This window comes from Mixophyes fleayi, chromosome 1 (assembly GCF_038048845.1).
Source record: "Mixophyes fleayi isolate aMixFle1 chromosome 1, aMixFle1.hap1, whole genome shotgun sequence".
In the NCBI taxonomy this organism is placed as follows: Eukaryota; Metazoa; Chordata; class Amphibia; order Anura; family Limnodynastidae; genus Mixophyes; species Mixophyes fleayi.
The window spans coordinates 57874032-57894932 of NC_134402.1; the positions used below are offsets into that span (position 1 = coordinate 57874032).

The following is a 20901-nucleotide window of genomic DNA, read 5'->3' on the forward strand; positions in this document are numbered from 1 at the left end:
TTTAAGAATGCTGTTTAGAGGTTGGGATTGCATAGTTCATAAGAGTAAAATTATGCTGGGTCAAATACCATAATGTGTTACACAATATAGGCTTATGTAATAAAAGTGACTAACGTTCTCAAACAACCCGAGGGCCGCAGTAAACCTTTCATGGCCAACATCTGTTCAGCATGCAGCCAGTTGGACAGTTCCACAGTAAAAGGTAATAATTGTACTCAATTCTCAGTCTGAGTTAACAAGCCAAGATAAAGAGATATTTCACCTGTGGTGTTTAATTCTTATTAGAAATCCTCTAAAAACTGAAAGCCAGCTTACAAAGGACTCGAGGGTTTTTGGAGCCACAGAGCAAGTTAATATCACATCTTTGTCTCACTGAACTACTAAAACAACTAAAATTAGATCATCTTTTAATTTTTACATGGCAAGAATACTACTTAGTGGCATCACAGTGGCTACAAACCAAACCCAAAACAATTGCACTTGTTTAGCTCTACTAGTTGGGAACCCATCAAAAAAAGAAGAAAAAATAAATAAATACGGACAGAACTGGAGCTCTCTTTTACAGACTTTGGTGGGTGGCTCAAGGGGAGTTGGGAAAACAATTTTAACTGGGATTGTCGTTTAAAAAAAAGTTAAAACCACATTGTGCCACTTAATTTCTGCTGTCACCTACCAGCTGGACTGGTAATCTCAAACCTCCACATCTTGTGCTGCAGTTGTCAAACACATACGGAATATATAACCTTCATAGCATATAACTTGGCAAAATTGTTTTGCAAGACTTGGGAACCCTGGGCTACCTACAACAATATCCATCTGCCTCAGACACACTAAATGAACTCTGCATCAAATCTATTTTACATTATTATTTTTTTTTTTAAAAAAAACCCTCCTTCCTTTCCCCCTTTAAAAAAGAATATAAAAACCTTGACCGACAGTCCCATAATCAACAACTTTTGTGATTCTCCATTTGTTGCTGTCATTCTGCATAAGACTTTCTTATTTATCCTGTTTCTTTGTACTTTAACGGTTTGACGATTGTCTGACTTTGTATAAAATAAAAATAAAAAATAAAAATGAAAGTTAAATGCACTCAAAAATGTTTTTACTTAATTAACATCATTGTAATGATTACCACAATTTACTATAGAAAATTTTGATAGTAGAAACAGTGCTGTTTTCCACGATTGGAAAAGTTTCTACAAAGTGACTTAAGAACCAGTCAAAAAGCAGCAACAATGTCTTGGAGTTAGGCAGGTATTTTCAGACAGAAAATACCTATTTCAAGTAAAAGAAAATATTACAGCAAGTTGTAATTACCAGCATAAAGATTTTAATTAGGCAACATCATTTTTAGGGAAATTACCCTTTAAATAGATTGAGCTACAGATAGAAATCATTTACATGGGGCATTTTGGTGCAACATACTATAACCCTGTAACTGTAGTAAACACAAATGACTGAGCAAGGAGCTTACAGTGTGATGTTGTGTGAACATTTTCAGTATACTCACTATTTTACTTTGTGGTTAAGCTAGGCACACATGTTGTGTAAGCTACAAGTGTGTATCAATCCACCTGTTAAGACTAAAGCTGATCACACAGTCCAATCATGCCACTTAACATAAGCAACACAAGCACCATTTAATTTGGCCACACATGGGAGCTAAAGTGGACAAGAACAGAGTCTCATCCAGTTTAGGTACCTGACCTCTTACATGCCTCTCCCTTCCATATCTATTATAGTATAATAAGGAGAGCAGGTAATGGTTAATGTAACAAGTTTTCTTCTGCTGTGGTTGAAAAAAAATTACACTATCAGTTTTCCTGCAGCACTTGTATCAAACTCACATCCATCCACAATTTATTAATTTCAAAATCCCTCAACTTCCCTGCTATTACAGAAAACTAGCTCATGTTCTAAAGCTCTCTCTTACGGGGCAGTCTCCCTCAGCCACACTCCCAGATCGGGGAACAGACAAGACGGTAAAGTCGACATTCTACTTTCCCACCTACTTCAAAGACAACATCACCACCATTCAACAAATTATTTCCTCATGCTAATCCCCATATACTCCCCAATTCACTATCCGTCCTCTCTCACCAGTAGCAGAGAAGGAAGTATTTGCACTCCTCTCATATTACAACCTGTCACCTTGACCCAGTTCTCTCCCAACTTAACCATTCCTTCACCACTAATGCCTGCCCACCTCTTCAACCGGTCTCTCCTGCTGGCAGATTTCCATCCTCCTTTAAACACGCTCATCTTGCCAATCCAAAACAAACTCACTCTTAACACAGCCTCTCTCCAACTACTGCCCTATTGATCTCCTACCCTTTGCCCCCAAACTACATAAGCGACTTGTGCACAACCCCATTGGTCACTTTTTATCCTCACTCCAATCTCAACTGTCTTCAAATGGTCGTCGCAGCCCCCCACCCCCAAATTTCCAACTGAGATTGCCATCACAAAAGTGATGAATGATCTACTTACAGTAAAGTCGAAGGCTCATTTCTCTATACTCATCCACCTGAACCTCTTCAATCCTACCTAATGCTTATGACACCCTCTTCTCCAGTCCTGAACACCCTTCACTCAACTGGCCTCTGTGACAGTTCTATTACAAACCTAAGATGCAACAAAAAATCCATTCTCTGATCATCTCCAGCTTTGACTACTGTAACCTCCTTCTATCTGGCATTCCCCTCACCCACTTTTCTCTGCTTCAATCCATCTTAAACGCTGCAGCAAAAGCGAACTTCCTCTCCTACCGCTCCACCATTCCTCATGTTAGGCTCACTGGGTGTGAAAGGCACCTTGGAGAGGAGGGCCCTGTAGGTCAGGTTGTCATGGACTTTGTGCAAATGAAAAAAAGGGCAGTGATCAACTTAAAAATGTAACAAAATTAGATACAGGATGTTGCGGAAACAAACCAAAAGTTACACAGGTATACCAGATATAAAGTAAGGAAATGCCATGAAAACATGCAAAGTCTATAAATTAATAAAACAAAAAGGCACAAAGATTTTGGCCTGATAAAAAAAAAATGAAGTGCTATATTTTGCTAGTGGAGGAAAAATCATTTTGATTTGTGTATGGTAGGAAGGGGCAGAGACAGAGAGATACACATTGCTTATTTGCATATAAAGCAATGAGAATATAGACAATTGATTAAATTAAACACCTTAGACTTCAATATAAGGGTTATTAATATAATGAAAATGAGGCAAGTTAGCAGCCATAAATAATTTGCTTTGCATGATGTGGTTAGATAAACATACAACAATAAAATGGATTCAGTTACCAAAAAGATACAAGAGTTTTATTACTTATTCGAATTTTGCGATATTGCCTTGAAATTAAGTTTTATAATAAGATTTCTAAATGCAAACTCATTTTTAAAAAGGAGATGGCATTAAGATTTTTTCCTAGACTGTAATAATTTGTGGTAACGGAATCATTGTATGCTGGTAACAGTAACACAAGTCATGGAAAGATACAATCAAAAGAGCTGTATGAAGGTCATGCCTAGGAGGAACAGTAAATAAGAGTGCCAAAGAAGTCTACCAAGATGCCATATAAAAAGTTCAACATGTTAAAATACTATGTTCGTAGGGAACAGATTTATGAAAACCATGCCATGTTGGATGAGAGATGAGAAGGAATATCTTCCTTGTCACAAACATCACACTAACTAGGAGTAGGAAAAGGTTTACTAGAATACAGAACTCATCACTTGCTGTGAAAATACACTCATTTCTGGACAAAAATAGTGGAACTATGGACAAACGAGGAGAACAGAAAGAAAGGAAATCTGATAACAAGAGCCCAGGTGATTCTGTTTGGATTGAGTATGTAGCAAACGATCTGTGAGAAAATTTGTAGCTCAGGTGCATACAGTGAATGAGTTAGAACTTGAAGTTTTATTCCTTAGAAGGCAAATACTGGAGGAATTGTGTTTATTTTCCACAAAGAGGACAAATGTTGGATGGATGAAACATTACTGTTGTCCTACCATTACAGAGGCTCAGTAAAACTACATTTCATGAATTAAGCCTTCTTGATTACTCCAGATTTTCTTTTGAGTATGCTTCGGAGTATTATTGCTTTGGACTTTGTATATAATTATCTAAATCCATTCTATTCTATTAAATATCATTTTTATTGTACTGTTACAAGCATATGTTTACTAGTTCAAAAACTTTTGTAAATTTGTTCTCAACTATTTTTTAACAGAAAAGTAACTGTTAATCAATACACTTTACTCTGATACCAACTTTATGATTCTTATTATAAAATGTGTCCATGTTAGACAAGTTGCCATCCATTTACCAATAGTATATATATGTATCCCCCAAATGACACCATCATGCTATAAAATAGTGCAAATATAGGAGTTAATCCTGAAAGCTGAATTTATCATTTTTGTACACGCTCTTCATGACATGTCTCACAAATGGCAATTACATTACAGATTTATGAAGGATAACAAATACAAAATACTTAAATTATTTGATAGTAGTTTTACAAGTAAATAGCTGATGACGACATGGGCTTCATTGTGCACTATTACACTATGATGATTTATTCACATTAGTGGGCAAAAATAGTATAATGAATGGAGATTTTCAATGTAAAAAAGTGAGTCTGTTACCAATGGGGGTGGGGGGTTGGTATATGAGCGCCACACACAAACTGAAGGTGCCAGCCTGATGCCACACACTCTGTACGCTACCTTGTGCTCCCCTCCCCCACACACAATATAACTATCCTCTCTATCCCTCTGTACACACACAGATTCTCAGCCGGAAACCACTTGTACCAACTCCCAGTGACGGTCTCACACAGACACAGAGTAATAGATGTTCTATTACTACGTCAAGGCAGCATTCCCATGTTCACCAGAAACTCCATCAATGTTTTTATTGGCATTTCGTTATACCAATGAACAGTTGTTATCGTTGCCAATGTCACAATCAGTGATATGAGTGTTGGAAATGTAATAATTCACAAGTGGGGGACATGAATATAATCCATCATCATCATCATCATCTCACTTATATAACTTATTTAGAAGTCTAATCTAGGAGGGAGCTGGGAGCGAGGTACATGCAACGCCATCAATAGAATTTACACTCAAAATGTTAGGTGCCAACTTGATTTTTAAGGCATACTGGGCTAACTGATGTCAGGGATTTATCCAGCTCTGCCTCAAACAATTATGTTTTTATGAGATAAAGACCCTAAACTTTACTATGAGGAAAACACAATTTGATACAACTGTTTTCATGCTGTTTCAGTGGTCACTAATTAGAGGCCCAGAATTAAGAGAACTTTATATGTGAAAAGCCCAACTAACATTTATAAATATTTATATATAGTTAGTTCAGAAGTTTATCATAACAGCTGATATTTAGGATAGATATGTGATGGTGCCTTCCCTATTGTGCATGGCAGCATTTCTGCTATGAACCCTGCACAGAGCTGCACGGTCAAACATTTTAAAGGATATGATCATCATAAATTAATTTCTACCTATTAGCATCTATCACGTAACTTTTCAGGTCCCATACCAGGGGCACTTGTAATTCTGGAGTACATATGTTCACTTCTGGTGCACCAGATACTCTCCTCACATCAATACACGTACATGAGGATGTGTTTGTTTCTGACCCAGGTGCTGATTACACAAAGCCCTGGCTTTGTTCATTTTTACCACAAATGCTGCTCAAACAGTTGTGCAACTTCCTGTCCTGCCAATGTCTTACTACCCTATGCTCACCTGTGATATATATTTATAATTGCTTGTCTTCCACCCAGGAAACCAAGGCAGCCTGTCAATGATTAGTGGTTTCCATGCCCTCCTAGGAAATAACTAAACTTGTTCTTTGTCAAAAGAACAAGAAGCATCTGGTAATTTAAATAAGCCTTAAAATAGTGGAGAAGCCTGTTAACAGCTTTAAAAGAAAATGAAATACAAAAAGCCACCCCTAACAGGGGAGAGGATTTCTTGCTCAGACTGTTAGAGGCATCACAGGACTTGTCAGACCGAAGGAGCGGAGACTGTAGCCAACTCTTTAATTCTTCATATCCTGAGACTAGATAAATGTTAAGGGACAGTCATTTTTAATGTAAAATGTGAGCGACAAAACGCAAAAAATTAAATTTCAGGGTTGGGGCTATATAAAGCACCTCAATTATACAGCATATCATGTTTTATAGGACCCAACATCATAATCCAGCATGTGCCCTCTCCGCAGGACACCATAAGATTACAGGGGTTTCTAGCAAAAGAGTAAGCCTGGCTCTGTTCACATTAAAACACTGGGCATGGGATTGAATGCCAAACGGCTGATGCGATGAACAATGAGCTGACAGACATCCCGCTACTAAAATGGTGGTGGAGAAGCTGGAGTTGCGGGCAGTAGACATCAAGGAATGATCCAGTTGCCAGGGCACAAAAGCGCATTTTGTAGTCGCCATGGTGAAATGGTTTTGTCCAGTCATGCCATATGCCAAAATGGAGTAGTGAGCCAATATTATGAGAAAAACGTACAGAATTTGATATAAAAAGGAGAATATTTGAACAGAGCATCTTTGAATTACTGATATGCCCTAGGTTGCTTTTTGTTATTTTTTTTTAGCAATACATGACATTGAAAATGTTTTTTCCTAAACAACTAGTGTACAGTATAATGCCCCTTTAAAGATAGTTATATCACAACATGATTAGGAAAAAAAAACAACTGCACAAATATAGTAGTTTCAGACAAATACAAAAAGTAATACACATTTTACACAAAAATCTTCCACTACTGACAAACAAAATAGAAGATTCAGTGATAACAGTCAGTTATAACTCTTTTATATGTTGCAATATTTAAATTATGCAATCTATCTCTTCACCAGGAAGGAGCTGTCATGACCTCAAGAAATTGAAAAATGTTAGTTAAACATAGTGATATAAGTTATACACTGCTGCTACCAGTACATGTTATATAACAGAGGTAGAAAACATTAGTCAGTGCTATTAACTGGATCTTGTTTAATGGAAGTAAAAGCAACTGCCCATTAAATTGGCTAGCCTCCCTGATTTCTAACAGTGCCGATATGGACAAGCTGAAATGAGAGGGTTAAATACACACTTTTGTTAAACGGTAGATACAAGTATGACAGTGGTTTAGACATTTGCTAGAAGTATTTACAAACCTATTATATTTTCAACCATTGTCAATGAAATTGGGATGAACGGTGGACATGTCAAATATGGAAGCTTTCAAAATAGAATTGTGAACAATTCTGGGGCTGCATTTTCGCTCAGCTCTGTACCCCACTTCCCACATAATAATCGTCTCACAAATTAATAGTTATAAATTTGTGAAGGCAGCGGGAAATGACACTAGTGCAGAGGAGTCGTCACACCAAGGACAGGGACGTATCTAGGTCTACTGAAATACCTCAGTTCAGCTGCTTCACCCAGTTAGTTCAAATGTCATTACGATTACCATCGCCATTCCTCCTTTGGTGGTCTCCTTGGTGGATAACCACAATGGTGCAAGAACCATGAAGGAGGTTCAGATAATATAAATGGTGAAGTATAGTCATAGTTGCCAACAGCTTCACTGACATAAGATGTCACATTCCAACTGTACCACACCTTCAATAGCAACATAAAAAATGCCAAAGGCTACTGTAACATTGGTTGCTGATAACTTAGTTCTGCATAATATGTTGGCGCTTTATAATGAATAATAATAATAATGCTTCTTACCTGCAGTAGCCACGTGCACTTTCCAGCAGCTGCTACATTTGCTATTCCGCTGCCTTATGTATCAATTGTTCCCCACACATCTGATTGTGAGCTCTTTTGGGCAGAGCAAACTTTACCTTCTGTTTCATGTCATTTAATGTCATTTGTTTATATTATGATCCCCTTCATGTACAGTGCAGCATAATAATGGGTGATTTATAAAAAAGGATAATATCAGAAGGACTAATGATTTCCCTGAGTAAACTATGTTATAAAAAAACAAAACATTAATACTTTGCAGTACTTTCATCTCTAACAGCAAATGAAAAAAATAGACACAATAAGATTCAAATATCATCAGAAAGCACAAGTGAGAAATCTTTAAGACTGATCAAAAATACATTATATGTACTTAAGCGACTGAATTCACACTGTCCAGAAAAAAAAAAGCTATAGCACCAGAGACGATACGTGCAAAAAACAAAAAAATAGATTGTATACTTGCCACAAAAAGCAAGCAGATCAACTTACAGAACAGGAGGGGGCGGTCCAACATATTTTGCTCTCTTGGCGCTTCCTCTAGAACATCCACCCCCTCCACCCACAATCATTAAAATTTTAACAGTGTTAATTAAAAAATGTGTTCCTTGAAAAGAGTGAATCAAAAACATTACAGATCCACTGTTATAACAAGATACAAGTATAAGACATAGTAAACTGCCAATCTTTTCTGAAAACTGGAGTATATATATCTTTATGCCAATTTAGTAGTAATACACGAGTAAACATCAGCAACAACTTCTACTCACTGTATACAAAAAGATCACTAAACTTAAATCCAAGCATGAGAATGCAAATGCTAACTTGAAATAGTTCCACACAGACACTGCACATTATCACAATGACTATTTAAACCTTTCAATTTACTAGTTCAAAATTGATGAACAAAAGCACGACTCATTTAATATATGTTCTAGATTACCATTTGTAATGGTTTAGTGTTTTATCAATACCAGAAAAAAAATCCAATGTGTTTTTAGCAAAGTAATTTGAAACTGAATGTAGGATCCTTTCATTACTTATGTGTTCTTTTCATTTTCATGCAGTCTTAATAATGTATTGAACACCACAATTGCAATTCAAAAGGTAAGTTACATTATTGTTTTACAATTTATATAATTATTTGGCTTTTATTTCTCCATATTACTCCTATCTCTAATTTATTTGTGTAGGTAAAAAAGCGACAAATACATTTATTTACTTGACATTTATACATTCCTCCAGTATTTAATCAATTACTTTATTCATTACATGCTCTAGAATAGTCTGTCAATACAGGTTTTCATGGCACAAATTATCATCTATCTGGAAATACTTTACATAGCATACATTTTTAACACAGGGTAATGTTTTATCACAATATTACAGGTATCACTGTAATCAACAGAATAATCAGTAATAAACTGGACACACTATTCATTGATTGAACCCTCTTATGTTTAGTTCTATTCTGATCAGACACCATTTTTTTCCCCCCTCTCATATGCAGTTCCAAAAATGTGTTCAAAATATCCTCTCAGCATAACTCTGTCAGAGTTCCTGTACTCAGAGTCATATCCCCTCCTAACCCTACTGTCCAACTGGCATATTATGTATCAATGACCCAGGATGGGAATTTAATTATTACCACTATCAGACTTACAATAATTGTATGTACACATTGTATACCTCACATTACATAGTGAGCAAAGTAAAATGTATCTATTTCCATTTATTCAACCATCCACTAATATACTGAATTCCTCTTGTGACCCTATTCAAACAAATGTGTGGTGGTCTATAAAATTAAGCTAAGAGACAATGTTATCTGTAAAAGTTGCTATCCCCAAAACCATGGCACAATTCCCGTCATCCCGTAGAGAGATTCACATAGGAGAGCGCAAGATTCACCCCCTTTGTTGTCCCAAGCTTGTAGGGACAGCATAGCGTGTTTCTGACTTCCTTTCCGCCATCTCCTCTTGGATGTCCTCATACTTCCTCAAAAGTAACATTGCTAAACCAGAACTCATGGTCTTTCCTCCTTCTAGACTCCCCCGATCTCTCCATCACTGTTAATAACACCACCATCTCTTCTGTCCCCCAACTCTGCTGCCTGGGCGTCACCCTTGACTCCTCCCTCTTTTCTCCCATATTCAATCCCTTACCCAATCCTGTCGCTTCCAACTATGGAACATCGCCTGCATCCGGCCCTTCCTATCTCAAGATGCCACTAAAACCATCATTCATGCACTCATCATTTCTCATCATGATTACTGTAACCTTCTCACCGGCCTTCCACACTCTCACCTTGCCCCCCTTCATTCTCTACTTAACATGACTGCCAGACTCATCGTTCTTTCAAGTCGTTCTTCTTCTGCCTCCCATCTCTGCCTTTCCTTACACTGGCTCCCCTTCCCCTACAGAATCCTGTTCAAACACCTCACCCTCCCCTACAAGACCCTCTCCCACTTCACTGCCCCATACATCTCCAACCTCCTCTCCATTCACACTGCCCCCCGCTCCCTGCGCTCGGCCAAAGACCGTTGCCTCTCCTCTACCGATTACTTCTTCACATTCCCGAATCAAAGATTTTTCCCGAGCTGCCGCCTTTTACTGGAACGACCTCCCACGGTCCATCTGACTGTTCCCTAATCTGTGCTCCTTCAAACAGGCACTAAAAACTCACCTCTTCCTTAAAGCCTACCAGCCATCCTCCTAACCCTCTCACCATACTCATTCTTTCCACCTCTCTCTTACCTGTCCCTTCTCCCTCCTCCAGCGCTTGATCCCTTTTGACTCCGTTTGCCCTCCCCTTAGGATGTAAGCTCTTACGAGCAGAGCCCTCTCCCTCCTGTCTCCATACCTATTCCTCTGCTCCAGCCTCACTATAAGTGCTATGCCTAGAGCCCCGGGAGTCTTAGTAATACTCGTTAATTGTTCTCTTCTGTTTTACCCTATATGGTCTACTGTCTTGTATTGTGTACAGCGCTGCGGACATCTTGTGGCGCCTTATAAATATACAATAATAATAATAAATAATTTAGCAAAATAATTATGTTTCAGTAAAAAATACATACATTATATAATAAAATCAATGTGATACCTAAATTACTGTAATTCGCCAAAAGGTGTGATGAAGAAAAATCTACAGATGTCACATCCATTGTTACTCACATAATTTTCTTACCACACTAGATCCTGAATAGATTGTCACAAATGTGCTGAACCTCTTACGCAAGACCAAATCTTTGACCAAGAGTTGCAAAAATACATTCATATATTATTGCTCTGTTAATAAGCTTTCCAAAAACCTTTCCAAGTTTTCTTTTGCATCACTGATAAGTTATCCATATAATTATATTGTCTATATATATCCAAACAGGCCTGTTTATCTATGACAAGTAAACTACCATGTTTTGCCAGTATTCTTTAATACTAGATGTTCCATTGCATTTAATAACATTGTTACAGGCTTAATATTCCCTTGGATAGAGACTGGTACTAGTTTCTGCAAATCATTTCCGAACGCTTTATGAAAGGTTTCTATCCAAATACCTCTACGATTACATGCATATGACTATAATCATCCATTACCTAACTAAAAACATAATCCTATGCCAACCACTGGTCTTTGGCTCGCCATGAAATCTGAAGTTTGTCAAGTTGCAAACTCATGCAATAATTTGAGACAATCACAAGCACTTGATAGCACGGCACAAGAATATTTTCATCAATGCCAAAAACAAAACCAATATTTCAAACAGGAACACAAAATAAACACTGATCTTTTAAACTTAGAGCAACAGGTGAAACTCCAAAAGCACAATGGATACTTGACAAAAAATCTTACATAGATGTACATGTTTAGAAATCATGCATTCAGCAGTTATTGAACCACAGCCTACATAATCCTTAAAGCCTTGGGTACACAAAACCATCTTATCTCAGTTTTTTGACAGAATAATGGAGACAAAGTGGGTACAGTGAACACAACAAATTTAGCAGAGAGGATGGAAAGGGAGGGGGAAATAAGACATGCTATACTTTGCTTGTCATCCACTTTACTAAAAATCAGCTGTGGCCCCAATGCACCAGCATCTCTCCGTGTACATAAACGCAGTCTACGTGAACATGTGTCTTCCCGTTTACCTTTCATAAAAGGAACACAAAGGCAAGGCCCATCATGATGCCTGTGTACACACAGCAGCTTAGGAATCACACATCTAAATATCTTATTGTGCAGACCACAACATTGCTGGAACAAAACTTGCCCAACCTGTGGCTTTCCAGCTTTTGCAGAATAAAAGTTCCAGCAATAGTCTGTCAGCTTCTTCCACAACTGTTTGGGCTGTGGGCTGCCCACCTGTTACTCAGCTATATGCAAAGTGCACAGACATATAGCTGAGTACAAGACAGCAGCTGGTAGCTGAGTGGGAGCCCTCCTCCGGGGCACAATAACTACAGGGATAACATGGGGGTACTACTCACCTTAAGCCGCTTAACCACTTCATCGTTAGTTATTTTATCAGTGATGTCTTTCACCCCGGGGGGGTAGATAATTTTGCCGTCCACGGGCTTCTGCTGGGTAGGGAACTCCATTCTGCCCGAGCTTTCCTTCCCAAGTCCTCTAGCGGCCTCTATCGGTCACAAAACAAAACGTCACATACAGGGAATGGAACAAAAACAGTCAGTAAAAGCCCCTCATCGGCCGCACGGACCCAGTGACCCGGGGTCCGGGGGGAGCCTCGGGGTGCGGCCGGCAGGGGGACAGCTATAAAGCCGGAGGTGCTGTGACCCGGCCGGAGATGTGAGAACCGCACCGGGGTGGGGGGTATTCCGTACTGTAACACAGCCCCCAGCAGGGGGAGGACAGGGGGCAGCCAGCAGGGTAGGCTCCGGGGGAGAGGAGGCCTAGGGTGCAGCCCTCACACTCCGGAGCTGGGAGAGGCCATGGGCCGGGAGGCTGTACCTGGGACATGGCCGGGGCCTGTCAGCACGTTATACACACTTACCTCCAGAGGAGGGCGAGCTCCCCCCGCATGTATCCGGTGTGTCGGGGAGTGTCTGAGGCCTCTCCGCGTGCACCTCGCTATCCCGGCCGGTGCGGCCTGACGCCGATCAATGGCCGCCGGACACGTGACCCCCACACCGGGGTTTCTGGGCACTTGCGGGGACGCCGGGCTCGGTAAGGGGGGGTGTTGTTACGGACACGCGCTCAGGCTCGCGGCCGCCACGCTCCCTCACGCGTCCCTGTCCTGGAGTTTGCTGCCGAGACCGGGGTCCCAGTGAGCGCACAGCGACCTCTGGCGGTTGGCGCCAAAAGCTGGACGTGTACTTGGAAATCGGGAAGCAAAACAAAACCGCTGCTGAGACCTCTCACCTCCCGGCTGTAGTCACGTGTTATCCAGTGTCCCTCTCACACACTATACAGTGTTCCATTCACACACTGTACTATGTCCCTCACACACACTGTACACTCCTCTCACACTGTACTATGTCCCTCTCACACACTGGTCAATCCTCTCTCACACAGTACTATGTCCCTCACACACACTGTACACTCCTCTCACACTGTACTATGTCCCTCTCACACACTGGACAATCCTCTCTCACACAGTACTATGTCCCTCTCACACACTGGACAATCCTCTCAGACAGTACTATGTCCCTCTCACACACTGGACAATCCTCTCTCACACAGTACTATGTCCCTCTCACACATTGGACAATCCTCTCAGACAGTACTATGTCCCTCGCACACACTGGACAATCCTCTCTCACACACTGTACTATGTCCCTCTCACACTGTACTATGTCCCTCTCACACACTGGACAATCCTCTCTCACACACTGTACTATGTCCCTCTCACACACTGTACACTCCTCTCACACACTGTACTATGTCCCTCTCACACACTGTACACTCCTCTCTCAGACAGTACTATGTCCCTCTCACACACTGGACAATCCTCTCTCACACACTGTACTATGTCCCTCTCACACACTGTACACTCCTCTCTCACACACTGTACTATGTCCCTCTCACACACTGTACACTCCTCTCTCACATACTACTATGTCCCTCTCACACACTGGACAATCCTCTCACACACTGTACTATGTCCCTCTCACACACTGTACACTCCTCTGTCACACACTGTACTATGTCCCTCTCACACACTGTACACTCCTCTCTCAGACAGTACTATGTCCCTCTCACACACTGGACAATCCTCTCTCACACAGTACTATGTCCCTCTCACACACTGGACAATCCTCTCAGACAGTACTATGTCCCTCTCACACACTGGACAATCCTCTCTCACACAGTACTATGTCCCTCTCACACACTGGACAATCCTCTCAGACAGTACTATGTCCCTCTCACACACTGGACAATCCTCTCAGACAGTACTATGTCCCTCGCACACACTGGACAATCCTCTCTCACATACTACTATGTCCCTCTCACACACTGTACTATGTCCCTCTCACACACTGTACTATGTCCCTCTCACACACTGTACACTTCTCTCTCACACACTGTACTATGTCCCTCTCACACACTGTACACTCCTCTCTCAGACAGTACTATGTCCCTCTCACACACTGGACAATCCTCTCTCACACACTGTACTATGTCCCTCTCACACACTGTACACTCCTCTCTCACACACTGTACTATGTCCCTCTCACACACTGTACACTCCTCTCTCAGACAGTACTATGTCCCTCTCACACACTGGACAATCCTCTCTCACATAGTACTATGTCCCTCTCACACACAGTACTATGTCCCTCTCACACACTGGACAATCCTCTCACACACAATACTATGTCCCTCTCACATAGTACTATGTCCCTCTCACACACTGGACAATCCTCTCTCACATAGTACTATGTCCCTCTCACACACAGTACTATGTCCCTCTCACACACTGGACAATCCTCTCTCACATAGTACTATGTCCCTCTCACACACTGGACAATCCTCTCTCACATAGTACTATGTCCCTCTCACACACTGGACAATCCTCTCTCACATAGTACTATGTCCCTCTCACACACTGGACAATCCTCTCTCACACAGTACTATGTCCCTCTCACACTGGACAATCCTCTCTCACATAGTACTATGTCCCTCTCACACACTGGACAATCCTCTCTCACATAGTACTATGTCCCTCTCACACACTGGACAATCCTCTCTCACATAGTACTATGTCCCTCTCACACACTGGACAATCCTCTCTCACACAGTACTATGTCCCTCTCACACACTGGACAATCCTCTCTCACATAGTACTATGTCCCTCGCACACACAGTACTATGTCCCTTGCACACACTGGACAATCCTCTCACACACAGTACTATGTCCCTCTCACACACTGGACAATCCTCTCTCACATAGTACTATGTCCCTCCCACACACTGGACAATCCTCTCTCACACAGTACTATGTCCCTCTCACACACTGGACAATCCTCTCTCACATAGTACTATGTCCCTCTCACACACTGGACAATCCTCTCTCACATAGTACTATGTCCCTCTCACACACTGGACAATCCTCTCTCACATAGTACTATGTCCCTCTCACACACTGGACAATACACACTGTACAATATTCCTCTCACACACTGGACAATACACACTGTACAATCCTCTCACACACAGTACTATGTCCCTCTCACACACTGTACAATATCCCTCTCACACACTGTACAATCCTCTCACACACAGTACTATGTCCTTCTCCTACACTGGACAATACACACTGTACAATATTCCTCTCACACATTACTATGTCCCTCTCACACACTGGACAATACACACTGTACAATCCTCTCACACACAGTACTATGTCCCTCTCACACACTGTACAATACACACTGTACAATGTTCCTCTCACACACAGTACTATGTCCCTCACACACTGGCCAATACTACTCTCACACAGTACTCTGTCCCTCTCACACACTGTACAATCCTCTCTCACACAGTACTATGTCCCTCTCACACACTGTACAATCCTCTCACACAGTACTATGTCTCTCTCACACACTGTACAATGTTTCTCTCACACACAGTACTATGTCCCTCTTACACACAGTACTCTGTCCCTCTTACACACTGTACAATGTTCGTCTCACACACAGTACTATGTCCATCTCATACACTGTACAATGTTCCTCTCACACACTACTATGTTCCTCACACACACAGTACTATGTCCCTCACACACTGGACAATACTACACTCACACAGTACTATGTCCCTCTTACACACTGTACAATGTTCGTCTCACACACAGTACTTTGTCCATCTCATACACTGTACAATGTTCCTCTCACACACTGGACAATACTGCTCACACACTGTACAATGTTTCTCTCACACACTGTACAATGTTCCTATGTCCTTCTCACACACTGTACAATACACACTGTACAATGTTCCTCTCACACACAGTACTATGTCCCGCTCACACACTGTACAATGTTCGTCTCACAAAGTACTTTGTCCATCTCATACACTGTACAATGTTCCTCTCACACACTGTACAATGTTCTTCTCACACACTGTACAATGTTCCTCTCACACTCTGTACTATGTCCATCTCATACACTGTACAATGTTCCATTCACATACTGTACTATGTTCCTCTCACACACTGCACCATGTCCGTCACTTACTGTACAATGTCCCTCTCACACACTGTACAGCACCTTATGCCCATCTACATTGTTATTATTCATTACTCCAGGCATTAACGACCTGTAGGTATCTCGCTGTCATGGAATGCATGCTAGGATTTGTAGTTCCCACAACAGCTGGAGCGCCACAAGTTACCTAAGCCTAATATACTCTGACACGCAATTATAAGAGCAACTCTCTGCGTTATTTTCATGCTTTTACCAAGTTTTTTAAGTGTGTGGGGGGGGGGGGGGTATATAATACACTGTTGCATAAAGCAGGGAAGAGCTTACATTTTTGTGTATATTCTTGGAGGTGTCACAGTTGATGTTGCTGTCAATGAACAGACTTAGCTTCTGGCTGAAAGCTTCCTACAGTCATGGCCAAAAGTTTTGAGAATGACACAAATATTGGTTTTCACACAGTTTGCTGCTTCAGTGTTTTTAAACCTGTTTATCAGTTGTTGCTATAGTAGACTGAAGTAAATTTACAAGCATTTCATAAGTGTCAAAGGCTTTTATTGGCAATTACATTAAGTTTATGCAGAGTCAATATTTCCAGTGTTGACCCTTCTTTTTGAAGATGTCTGTAATTCACCCCACAACTTCTGGGCCTAATCAATGCTTGGGGCTAGATTTACCAAGCTGCGGGTTTGAAAAAGTGGGGATGTTGCCTATAGCAACCAATCAGATTCTAGCTTTCATTTATTTAGTACATTCTACAAAATGACAGCTAGAATCTGAATGGTTGCTATAGGCAACATCCCCACTTTTTCAAACCCGCAGCTTAGTAAATCTAGCCCTTGGAGTTTGTCAGAATTTGTGGGTTTTTGTTTGTCCACCCGCCTCTTGAGGATTGACCACAAGTTCTTAATGGGATTAAGGTCTGGGGAGTTTCCTGGCCATGGGGATCAAAACATCAAAATTTTGGTTCCAAGCCACTTAATTATCACTTTTGTCTTATGGCAAGGTGCTCCATCATGCTGGATAAGGCACTGTTCTTAGATGGTTGGGAGAATTTGCGTTTGTAGGATGTTTTGGTACCATTCTTCATTCATGGCTGTGTTCTTAGGCAAAATTATGAGTGAGCCCACTCCCTGACCTGAGAAGCAACCCCACACATGAATGGTTTCATGATGCTTTACTGTTGGCATGACACAGGACTGATGGTAGCGTTCATCTTTCCTTCTCCGGACAAGCGTTTTTCTAGATGCCCCAAACAATCTAAAAGGGGATTCATCAGAGAAAATAACTTTACCCCAGTCCTCAACAGTCCAAACCCTGTACCTTTTGCAGATTATAAGTCTGTCTTTGATGTTTTTCCTGGTGAGAAGTGGCTTCTTTGCTGGTATTCTTGACACCAGGCCATCCTCCAAAATTCTTCACCACACTGTGCATACAGATGCACAGTGCCATTCCTGAACAAGCTCTGCACTGGTGGTGCCCCTGATCCCGCAGCTGAATTAACTTTAGGCGACGGTCCTGGTGCTTGCTGGACATTCTTCGGCGCCCTGAAGCCTTATTCACAACTATTGAACCTCTCTCTCCTTGAAGTTCTTGATGATCCGAAAAATGGTTAATTTAGGTGCAATCTTACTAGCAGCAATATACTTGCCTGTAAAGCCCTTTTTGTGCAAAGCAATGATGACTGCACATGTTTCCTTGCAAATAACCATGGTTAACAGAGGAAAAACAATGATTTCAATCACCACCCTCCTTTTAAAGCTTCCAGTCTGTTATTCTAACTCAATTAGCATGACAGAGTGATCTCCAGCCTTGTCCTCGTCAACACTCTCACCTGTGTTAACGAGAGAATCGATGACATGGGGGTAAATGTATCATACCCCGGTTTCTTCAAATCCCGCGAGTTCGGCGTCTTCGCAGCTTAAATTTAAAGCGGCGCTGCCTTGTAAAGGGAAGTTTCCCTTTACAAGGCAGCGCCGCTTTAAATTTAAGCTGCGAACTCGAGGGAGTTTAAGAAACCGGGGTATGATACATTTACCCCCTGATGTCTGCTGGTCCTTTTGTGGCAGGGCTGAAATGCAGTGGAAATGTTGCTTTTGTGATAAAGTTCATTGTCATGGCAAAGAGGGACTTTTAAATTAATTGCAATTCATCTGATCACTTCAATACATTCTGGAGTATATGCAAATTGCCATAATAAAAACTGAGGCAGCAGACTTTGTGAAAAATAATATTTGTGTCACTCTCAAAACTTTTGGCCATGACTGTACAGCAAGTAATACGCAGTAATAACAGAAAAAAATCCCACTATATGTACCAATAACTACATTTTGTAATGTAATGCATTACATTTAACTTTACACATTATAATTGTCAAAATCTATATTAAATGCATCAAAGCCAGCATTAAAAACAAAATACCAGAGGACAAGAAGCCTTTGTCTAATCTCTAATGCCTTGTCCTCACTTGTGCAATTTTTTTAAAATAAATGTGTTTTACCACCGAAATTCAAAAACAAGTTGCATTTTCAGGTAGAAATTTGTTGCATTTGGTATACACCATATGTTGTGCTTATTTACTTCATTTCACTCACATTTTAAAATGACCCTCACTGTATTTTGATGACAACTTTCTTTAACACATCTCTTATGGTAGTAAGATGAAACAACTGCTTCAGGAGTCAAGAAAGAGGACAGCAGCCTTCAAATAAAACTGACTCTATTCCTTGAGGGAATGTCGTCATGATGTTTTGATTTTGGTTCTACAAGTCTTTACTAAAACCAGTGGGGTCGTTTGTGAAATCTGATGACCAGAGAAAAGCTGCTTTTAATCCACAACAGTCAACCCTACATTTGCATTGAAAGAAAGTGTAGGGTGTTGTGCCAAGAAGTAGCTAAATCTATGTCAAGTGTATTACAAAGGAAACTCAGACAATATTGGTAGGTTAATTGGCTGCAATCAAAAAAAAAAAAATTGACCCTAGTCTCTGTCTGTCTCCCTCTCTGTCTGTCTTTGTGTGAGTGTGTGTATATATTAGGGAATTTAGACTGTAAGCTCCAATGGGGCAGGGACTGATGTGAATGAGTTCTCTGTACAGCGCTGCGGAATTAGTGGCGCTATATAAATAAATGATGATGATGATGATGATGATGATGAGTCAAATTAGTATTATGTTCCCAAAAAAAACATCAGTCTCATGCCACAATGGCTACTGCATCTTTCTGGAAATTCAAAGGCAAGAACCTCTGTATAGCACGATCATTGTCATCTATTTGCTTCTAAATTTGATTTATTCTGAACTGGAAATGAAAAGTCAATTTTTTCCCAAATTTAGAAGTTTTCTTTGTTAAAAAAAAATATAATCTATTTGGGAAAATGAACGCATGAGCCTTTTCCATGTTAAGAGCAATTTTCTTTAGCCATATCTGACTGCTTTGAAGTTGAACACAATAAATAAAACTAATAATTATTTAGGCCAAAAGGAATCACAAATTGCAGCTCTATAGTATAGCACCCTGCCAAAGGCTTAATACTTCTCTTCTCAATGAAAATACAAAGTAAATCATGCTCAGAATGTATTTAATTTTACATTGTCCATAGAGGCATGGATAATACAATGCATCTGATTACCCATTGCACTTATATAGCTACATAAATATATGAGCTGTTAATGTATGAATATACCTTTAGTGGTTTGTTATGTGTTCTGCTCTACAATGGGATGATTGTATAAAAGTACAGTAGAATCCCTCTCCACCATAATCTCATTAAACTAGCCACTCCCACTCACAACTATCACTGTTATTTCTCCTACCTTGTGTATCAGGTGTTACCCACACCTCTTACACTGGAAGCGCCTTCTGTTTTAAGTAATTATATGTAATTTGTGTGTAACATGATCCAGTCTGAATGAAGTGAGCTGCATAATCGGTTTATATAAAGAAAAGGATAATAAAAATGATCACCTGGCCATATGTGGTCATTTTAAAAGCATACAAGCAAAAGAGACCCTGTTGTAAAACTATAATTAACAGCCTAAACCAATATGAGCAAAACCAAATTAAATCTGATCACTATTTGAGTTATTGGATTGTGGCTATAAATATTTGGAGAAAAAAACTTGAAATGTCTGCCTGCATTAGAGGAGCAAACACGCAGGACCACCATCATGGGGGGTGGGGCCGGTAAAGCTATAAGGGGTCTGTCCGGGCCCCCTGGACTATCCTGTCTCCTTAGTCTGACTGACCAGACCCCTTCTCAAGGTGACAGCTCCGCTCCCAGGCTCTGATAGGCTGGCAGCGCTCTGCGCGGTGACGTTATATATATATATATATATATATATACACACAAGTAGGTTAATTGGCTGCTATCAAAATTTATGTGTGTGTGTGTATATGTTAGGGAATTTATACTGTAAACTCCAATGGGGCAGGGACTGATGTGAATGAGT

At 40.5% G+C, this 20901-nt stretch overlaps 1 protein-coding gene across 3 annotated transcripts in view; it reads right to left on the bottom strand.

Moving 5' to 3' along the window:
- Nucleotides 1-13082, bottom strand: part of PDS5A (PDS5 cohesin associated factor A) — a 52774-nt gene extending 39692 nt beyond the window's left edge. For 2 of the 3 annotated variants that reach the window (XM_075194808.1, XM_075194807.1), the window contains exons 1-2: nucleotides 12802-13082; nucleotides 12278-12426 (exon numbers count right to left, since the gene is read on the bottom strand). In XM_075194808.1, the coding sequence (XP_075050909.1) occupies nucleotides 12278-12388 (111 nt within the window). In that variant the 5' untranslated portion in view covers nucleotides 12389-12426; nucleotides 12802-13082. The remainder of the gene's footprint in view (nucleotides 1-12277; nucleotides 12427-12801) is intronic. The other variant, XM_075194809.1, reaches the window with a different exon arrangement.
- Nucleotides 13083-20901: the final 7819 nt, after the last annotated feature.